The sequence below is a fragment of the Adiantum capillus-veneris genome, chromosome 28 (assembly GCF_014529385.1).
Source record: "Adiantum capillus-veneris isolate H3 chromosome 28, ASM1452938v2, whole genome shotgun sequence".
Classification (NCBI taxonomy): domain Eukaryota; kingdom Viridiplantae; phylum Streptophyta; class Polypodiopsida; order Polypodiales; family Pteridaceae; genus Adiantum; species Adiantum capillus-veneris.
Window position 1 is genome coordinate 81,314,557 of NC_140958.1, and position 9,063 is coordinate 81,323,619.

General features: G+C 40.4%; 1 protein-coding gene across 1 annotated transcript; it reads left to right on the plus strand.

Annotated features, from left to right (window-relative positions):
- Positions 1–5,308: 5,308 nt before the first annotated feature.
- Positions 5,309–7,885, plus strand: LOC147420767 (uncharacterized). Its single transcript, XM_086505051.1, has 7 exons — positions 5,309–5,570; positions 5,858–5,938; positions 6,026–6,091; positions 6,338–6,400; positions 6,482–6,548; positions 6,625–6,737; positions 7,549–7,885. The coding sequence occupies exons 1-7, from the start codon at positions 5,385–5,387 to the stop codon at positions 7,705–7,707; spliced, it is 735 nt and encodes a 244-aa protein (XP_086361177.1). The 5' UTR covers positions 5,309–5,384; the 3' UTR covers positions 7,708–7,885.
- The last annotated feature ends 1,178 nt before the right edge of the window (positions 7,886–9,063 follow it).

Genomic DNA, 9,063 nt, shown 5'->3' on the forward strand with positions numbered 1-9,063 from the left:
AGTATGATAGAGGGAAGCAACCTGGATTACTCCAGCCATTGCCTATTCCAAATTCACCATGGGAGAGTATATCCATGGATTTCATCTTTGGATTACCCAAGTCTATCCATGGGAATACAAGAATATGGACAATAGTTGACAGGTTTAGCAAGTAAGCACATTTTATTCCTGTCAAAAAGACTATTAAGGCACATCAAATGGCAACTCTCTTCATATCTCAGATTTTCAAGCACCATGGATTACCCACATCCATCGTGTTAGATAGAGATCTTAGAATGACTAGTACTTCCTGGAAAGGTCTCTTTGAAAATCTAGGAACAAGATTGAATTTCTCTTCGGCCTATCACCCACAAACGGATGGCCAAAGTGAGATAGCCAATCTTACGATACTTGATCTACTCAAGACTTATGTTACCGAAGTAGATCAACGCTCACAATGGGAAAAGTACTTACCTGTTGTAGAGTATGCTTACAATAATACTGTACATACTTCTACAGGAAAAGCACCTTTTGAGATCATTGAGGGAAGACCTAAAAGTCCATTGCTACTCAATGTACATGGGAAGATCTTCACCGCCGATGAGTATAGCCGTGACCTACAAGAATCTTTTCAAAAGATTAAGGAGTCTATATCCATCTCTCAACAAAGGCAAAAAGCTGCTGCTGATAAGCACAGAAGAGCCTTAATGTTCAAAGAAAATGATTGGGTCTTACTCAAGTTTCCTAAGGCTCGATTAAGGCAAACGACGAGCAAATATCCTACGGGCCATCAAAAGTATTATGCTAAACTAGAAAAAAGATACTATGGTCCTTTCCAAATCTTGAAGCCCTTCAATGAGACGGCTTATCAACTTAAGTTGCCCAACCATTGGATCATACACAATGCCTTTCATGTAAGCCTACTTAAGCCCTTCAAAGGAGAGCCACCAACTAAACCAATTATTGAAGACCCTCTCAAAGTTGAAGACCAAGAAGAGGTGCTACAACCCAAAGCTGTTCTTCGGCATGAAGACAAGGTACTACGACATGGTAAGATTATCCGACGGTATCTTATTAAGTTCAAAAATTATCCTTTTGAAGATGCTAGATGGATGCAAGGAATACAACTTAAGGATAGTATGAACCTTCTCAATGCTTACAATGCTACATTAGAGTAAGCCTATGTACAAATTTCTTTTAAATGACTCATGTTTTTGTACTATAAGAGTAGTCCTCTTTTTAATTGTGCACAAGTTTAACTAGTATGCATGCTTAGAATCATGTTTGTGATGATGACGTCTCTCAAACACCAAGTAGAATTTGTCATTGTACTTTGGGAGAATGAAATGGACTAAAGAGCAGACATGCTTGTGGCAGCTATGTCTCCCAAGCACCAAATGGATTAGTCATCCATCTTGGAAAGATGTCGTAGGGTAAAAAGGGATCCTCTACCCACTAAGTAAAATTGACTAATGACTAAGGCTTTATCTCTTCTACCTCATAGTCGAGGACGACTATGATTTCAAGAGAGAGGTAATGTCCTAAAATCTAATATCTAACCAACCCAAATGATTTTCTCATATTAAAATGATCACTTAATGTGGGAGAATAAACGGAAACAAGGGTTAAGATATAGACATGTGCTTATAGATCTATCTCAACACGGGGCCAATGGTAAAGGAGCCCAAATGAGAGATAGTCTATCAAAGAGCAAGGTTAAACAATGGAGCATAAGACCTTAGGGTTAGATTCATTGAAGACCTCCAATAATGTGTGTAAAAGTCCTTAGATTTAGGACCATAGTCAAGCTAGGTCTGAGCTTGAGGACGGAACCTGGCCCAAGCTCGAGGTGCTTGTCCTGCTTGAAGTGCTTGTCGTGCTTGAGGTGCTTGAGGTACTTGACCTATTGCATGATTAAGGTGTTTGAGGTGCTTGACCTGCTGCCTGATTAAGGTGCTTGAGGTGCTTTGGCATGCTTGCCTGAGATGCTTGTGGGAACACTCCTAGTCCAAGTGCTTACTCATGCTTGTTGACTAAGGTGCTTGAGCACCCAAGGTCAAAAAGATCCCTACAAAGAGGGGGGCGAGCCCTTTTCTTAGGGGCTAGAAAGAGAACACACACACACACACTCTCAAGGAAGTCCCAAGCTTAAAGAGGCAGTAGGGACACATAGCAAGCCCCTACCCATGTTACCTCCATGAGGTGCTTGAACCCTATTGGCTAGGATTAAAAGGGGTCCAATGATAATTTACATCAATTATCTAATTGTTTTTGCATTTATCAAGTCCTCTCTCTCTCTCTCTAAGGGGAAAGGGGGACACTTGTCCCAAGACTACACCTATTGCTAGAAATGGCCCAAGCTTGTGATTGGCTAGGCTTGGCATGAGCCAATGAGCTTCAATGATGAGCTAGAAGAGGGGGTCGACCTAGCAAGGAGGGGGGTTGCTTGCAAGGTATACTCACCCACACACACTCACAAACACTCTCATTGTGTTCTATACAAAGTGTAAGAGTTCCCTCTCCTTCCCCAAGCAAGTAGAGGTTGAGAGCCTACACCAACACTCTTGGATATGGAGTGCAAATCCAACCAAGATCCATGCTTCAATGCTTAAGCTTGTCATCTCCTTCTTCTTCATTACTATGCTATTATGTATGCTAGCAACAAGAGTTATGATAAGTGAGGAACTAATTCTTTCTCCTACGAAATGTTTCTTCTTCCTCTTCCCTACCCTCTTTCCTTGCTAGCTCTCTCCACCTTTGAAAGGTGTTTGAGGTCTTGGGACTGAGGCTTGGGATAGTTAAAGCTTTCTTCAAGTTTATGTTATGTTTGTGATGCATGAAGCTTTCCATCTTCATTGCATCACCTAGGTCACAAGGAACACAAAGATTGTATTGTAACAAGTCTCTCTTAATGGGAGAAATCATAATACAATTTCCTATTGGAGGGGGGACCGGCTCCACATACATCCGGTCCTCAACTGTTGTCATGTTCTCTAAATTCTCTCTCTTGCAAAAGTATTGTTCATGCCAAGCTAACTAATTGCTATGATTATGTTGCTATCTTCAATCATGTTCACCCGCTATGCTCACAAAGTCATTTCTCAAAAGTACTTTCATTAATTTCCACTACTCTCAAGTTAAATAGGACAATTCCATTACAATTAACCTCCACACCCAGTTCTCCTCTACTAATGATTGAAAAATTACAGCGATGTAAGAAATTTTCCATCAATAATGAGTTTGTGTATCGACGGATGCGGACATTCGGCACCAAATACTTTATGAATGTCAAGATAGTGTAAGTGCAGGGCATCCATTAGATATTCCTAATGGTAAATGGAAAAGTATCTTTGATTTCATTGTGGGTTTACCAATCACTGTACGAGGTCATGACTTGGTATGGGTGATCGTAGGCTTGTTGACTAAACTATGCAGGTTTATTTCAACCAAGTCAACAATTAAGACTCCAAAGTTAGCTAAGTTATTTGTGGATAATCTGTACAAGTTGTATGGACTGCCAAGTAACACTGTGAGTGATTGTGATCCCAAGTTTAACAGTCATTTTTGGAGGGCTGTGTTTAAATGATTGGGTACACAACTCGACCTTAGTACAACATATCATCCTAAAACGGATGGCCATAACAAAGGAGTCAATCAAGTGCTAGAGGATATGCTATGAGCATACGTTAGCAAGAAGCAATCAGACTAGGAAGAGTATCTACCTCTTCTTGAGTTTGATTACAATAGTGCTAAGCATGTAACGACTGGGTTTAGTCCTTTCATGCTAATGTACAGTTTTCAATCTAGGTCACCGATTACGGTGGGGTTGGCAACTAAAAAACTCAAACAGGGTTAAGAATTTCATCCAAGACCATATGGATATGTTGAAACTGGCTCGTCAAAATGTTCGACAGGCTTAGGATTGGTATAAGATGTACGCTGATGAGAAACGTCGATAAGTTACCTTCAGGAAAGGGGAAGAGGTATTTTTACGTGTGCGAAAGCATTTAGAAAGTGGCCAACACCTAAATTATCTGCGCGATATTGTGGGCCTTTCAAGATACTCAAGTGAGTTGGTGATTGAGCTTACAAATTCTCATTACCGGCACACTCTCATATTCATCCGGTATTTCATGTAAGTCGTTTACGTAAACGCTTTCATGGGGACGCCAATGTCATTGACCGGCAGATTCTGGTTGATTTCACTGAACCTCCTACCCAACCGCATGAACCTGAGCGAATCTTAGACTATCATGATTTACGTACGCGTCATCATGTACGTCGACAAGCTTTAGTCAACTGGAAAGATTGACCTAAAGAAGGTGCCACTTGTAGGAAAAACATTAGTGTAACTTCTTAAGTAGAAGTTTTCCACTTTTGTTCTCGAGGATGAAAACACTTCTCCAAGGGGGGAGTAATGTCATGCCAAGGGCAACCCTAGGGGTCAAGGACCTGGGCCAAGGGCCGACTGCGATTGGGCAGGGAATCCTACAAGGCCAAGGGCCGACTACTATTGGGCAGGGAATCCTACAAGGCCAAGGGCCTATAAATAGGGAGGTAGGGACGAGGATTGATCTTAGCAGTTCCTCATGCAATTTCACAATAATCCTGATCTTGTTGCACACATATTGCAATCAGCTTTCCAAGAGGTGACATTCCGGATGGGAAGCTCCTCAAGCACTTTTTGAGCTTTCTCAAGCGCACCACATAAGGCAATGCCAAGCACGACATCCTTTTTCAACAGCCTCTGACTAACAATATAATGGTGAATCTTTGTGCCCATATCAGCATCTTGCGTAGAGCCATATGCCTTCAAGATGCATGAGTAGGTGATTGCATCTGGAGAGAGCCTCTCGCTTCTCTATATGCCGGTGCTCTGAAATCGCTACATGAAAGCGATGTGTTGTTAAAAAAAGATGCATGCGTAGGTGATTGCATCTGGAGAGAGTCCCCCGCTGCGCTATGTGCCGTTGCTCTGAAGTCACTACGTAAAAGCGATGCGTAAATCAAAAAAGCTGAGCAAAGGAACGGCCATGTGCCACGTGAGAAGTATTTTGAATTGAGATGTATACTAACGAAGTAAGGAAATGAGGCTCAAACTGTGAAGTATGATTTGATGAGCTTTCTGTTATGGTAGTTTGTCAGCTAACAGGTGTCCTAAGAGCTGCTCGCGATGGCGCTGTCGGGGGTCATGCCGATGGTGCTCGGTTCTGTTTGGGAAGTAATTTTCTTCTTTTCAGGTCGAGAGCGATGGTCAGTTAAGGTCCGCAGGTCCGAGAATCGCGTGCATGATCATGCAGAAGAAGCCTATAAGTAGGGCCTGTCATGGAGGGAGCTAAAACAGAGCCTCTGTTTCTGCTTCGGCTTCGGCAGGCTCTTCTCCACCCTTTTACCTCTTCCAGAAAATGGAAGTGAAAGCTGTCTTCTTCGACATGGATGATACGCTTGTGCCGTCGCATGCTGCAGACACCTGTGCCTTTCTTGCTGTTGCCCGCTTGCTTGCTTCCCGAGCTCCTCATGTAGACCATCAAGCTGTCATCGACAAGTTCCTGCTCCTCTTCTTTGCCCAGCCTTGGGATCCACACCATCAGGTACTTACTTGGGTGTCATTTTATCGGTTAAGAGTTCATTAGTGAGCCAGAGTGGCTACTTTACGTCTGTGGATATGTATGTGTCTGCATGTGGGGTGCTGTTGTTGGTGTCGCTATTGGTGTGTCCTCACAATAGATGGAATGTTAGCATGCAGCAGGCTTTTCTGCTGTATGCTGAGGGTATTTTAATATGGTTGTCTGTAGAACTCGGATATTGTCACCTTTCGTTATTGGCCAAGCTTTTGCAGGTTTATTCTGAAATCATCAATGATTGTTTCTCACTGCAGATTGATGTCACAGAATGGCGGAGCCAACTCTGGAACAGGGCTCTCTTGTGCCAAAATGTTGAGGACATGGACTTGGCAAGGGTAAATTATATGAGAAGATCACATTTGCGTGTGTATTTAAAGCTCAGTCTTAATGCTTGTACTGATATCTCCCTTGAATATGCACAGGATATGCAAACCTGTTTCGACGCAGAAAGGTTACGAGTGTTTCGGTGGGGGGAAGGAGTAGAGGCGGTATGTTCCTGTAGTTAGTCTATATGGTGGTATGAATAATGGTTCTTGTGTCAATATGATGTTTCTTGTGGTGGGGCGTTTCGCTTATGGGATTGTTTCCCACCCTTCTAGTGTGATAACATCGTTAAGTACGCACACATTCTTGCATTCACTACTGTTGTGTGCACGAAACCACTCAAATATGAGAGGGATCTTGTGTTAATCTTCCATCGAAGGATTTTCATGGCTATTCTCTTGATCGTGCAGTTAGTCAGAAGATTGCAAGCACAGGGTTACAAAACAGGCATTATAACTAATGGGCATTCCAAGGTTTACACACATATCTGCTTGATTTATATAGCTCTTTCTGTTTATGGATTCGGGGCTGAATGAATGAAAGTTGCGACATAGATTCAACGGGCAAAGTTGAAGGCTTGCAGAGCGGAGGAACTCTTTGGTGTCATTCTTGTTGGAGGAGGTATAATGGCTCCAATTTTGTAATATGTCACTCTTATGATCCTGATTTTAACCAGTTTGCTTGCTTCTGGATGCAGAGCAACCGGATGAGAAGCCGCACAAAGACATATTCTTAAAAGCGTGTAAGATGGTTGGTTGTGAACCAGACAAGGCCATATTTGTGGGAGACACCCTAAAAACTGATATACAGGTTTGCCCTCTTAGAAGTGGTTGCAGACATCTGCACCTTTGTGCTAATAACTCGAGCATTTATTTGCACCGAGCAAGCATCTTTTAACAGACTTAAGGTTTGAGTGAAACTAGTCAGAATTGACCGATCGGAACATAGACCTAAGGTTTTTGAACTTCTGGGTGTAGTCTTCACTTCCTAGCTTCTTTAACACATCCTAGAACTTGATTTTTAACAAGATCTTTTTGCCATAACTTATGTAGGCCATCCCTCGCATAACAAGCAAAGAAAGTAAGGAAGTGGTTGGAGATGTTGCATCAGGGAGCTTTTTATCTTGAACAATCACAAGCACATACGTACATACATACATAAAGACACTTGCTCTAATAGACTTGCATAAATGCCATGTAATAATGTACATGTCTTTGTTGTGGAGGTTCCATGTTGGCATTCAAAAACAAAAAGAAAAAAGACTCCTATGCAATCCTTTCATTCATCTTGATTTTAGTTCGAATACCTCACATCATCCCTTTCCATATGCATGTGTGGATCCGCATAGCAACCCTCTTGCTCATCCCATACAAATTCTTAAGGCCTACTATCATCCTTAATTATAATCAGCCCAACATCAAGCATTGAAGGCATATGAATAGCCATATGGGGGTCTTTTAAATACAAGATAAGATTTTATTTGGAAGGGAATATATGCACGAAGTAAAAACGACTCACTTTGCGATTTATTAGATTTGTTCGATGTTTTTTTGGTACTCTAATTGTCAGTGCATCATAACGTTTTGTAATGGAAGTGAACAATCTATTCATTTGTTGATAGGGTGGATTCAATGCGGGATTTTTGGCAACAGTGTGGATTGATATTCATGGATCGGGACGTCCCAAAGGTGGTCCAAAGCCTCACCATATTGTGAATAACATTTTGGAGCTTGAGGATGTTCTAAAACAATACAAGCTTGTAGGAAAAGCATTGCCCTAGGAGCTTGATTTGGATACAACAAAGATGAGTCCATGCGGACAGTTTGTTTAGTGTACATGAAACTAATTTACTAATTGTATGTAGGTGGGCCTTTGCACATAAGGATCTAGCATATTATCCACTATCGTTAAAATTGTAATTTTTATTACTATGCCAATATTGAAACTCTATTGCCATTTGCACTTGGAATGAAGAATATAACCGAATGCTGGCCATCAAACAGTATGTCCTAACATGGAAAGCTTAAAAGAATATAATATATGTATGAAGCAATGGGTGGAAAAATGGTGCAAATCTCTCACTATCAAAAATTTCACCATCACGTTAAATGTAATATAACCTTTGTTTTTCACTTTAGTGTTTTTATCACCATCAGATTAGATACAATGACTTTTTCCTCATTTTAGTGTCCTTATAAGGTGTCTCCATATTGGTGTTGTTATCTTTGTCATGGCATTTAATTCAATGTAGAAAAAAATGAAGCTATCAATCATTCTCTCTCTCTCTCACTCAAAAGTAAAAATGTCTTATAAATAAAGTGCACTCTTAGGCTCAAGTTGTTTTAGTTAAGAATGTCTTATCAATGAAGTGCACTCTTAAGCACAAGTTATTCCAAAATTTTAATCGATCTCTCTCTCTCTCTCTCTCTCTCTCTCTCTCTCTCTCTCTCACACACACACACACACACACACACACACACACACACATTATCAAGATAACAGATAGTGGCCGGATTATCATACAAATTAGTGGGGACTTCTAAATATAGGGTGCTGTAAGGTCTCTACTTTCAAATTGCACACAAGTTCTATTACGCATTTGTATTTTTTTGAATCATCACTCTTTATTTAAGATATTCGAGTTCAAATTATGAATCGTAGGTTGAGAAAATCTACAATATAAAATTTACGTTACAAAATTCTGACATGTTTAGCTATATGAATCACTAACTAACTTATTGCAAGACTTATTTACTGATTGTAGAATTTTCTTTTACTACTATAAAGTTAATATAAGATTGTAAAGTTTAACTTAAAAATATAAAGTAAATTATCATTAAAAAAATAAATAAAATAATTATAAAGACAAAAGAATACACAAGGATGACAAATGAAAGCACATGGATCACATAAGAGGGGACAAAGTGGGACACCACTGTCACATGAAAAAGGAGAAGCTACTCTTGATTAATCTTAATGAGGGAGGGCTTGTGTGGCCTTATCTTTTGATGATAATGACAAAGTGGTTAAGCTCATGGGTACCACAAGGGTACCATAAACGCGGGTATGATTTTTTTTTTGGGGGGGGGAGAGAAATTATTATTCTAAAAAAAAATATTTTTTTTAAAAAAAATAA

What these genes read in the sequence shown, in the direction of transcription:
- LOC147420767 (XM_086505051.1), top strand. Translation starts at nt 5,385, where the DNA reads ATGGAAGTGAAAGCTGTCTTCTTCGACATGGATGATACGCTTGTGCCG. An exon ending in GGGGGGAAGGAGTAGAGGCG is followed by an intron (nt 6,092 to 6,337) that starts GTATGTTCCTGT and finishes TTGATCGTGCAG; the next exon opens with TTAGTCAGAAGATTGCAAGC. An exon ending in TGTCATTCTTGTTGGAGGAG is followed by an intron (nt 6,549 to 6,624) that starts GTATAATGGCTC and finishes TTCTGGATGCAG; the next exon opens with AGCAACCGGATGAGAAGCCG.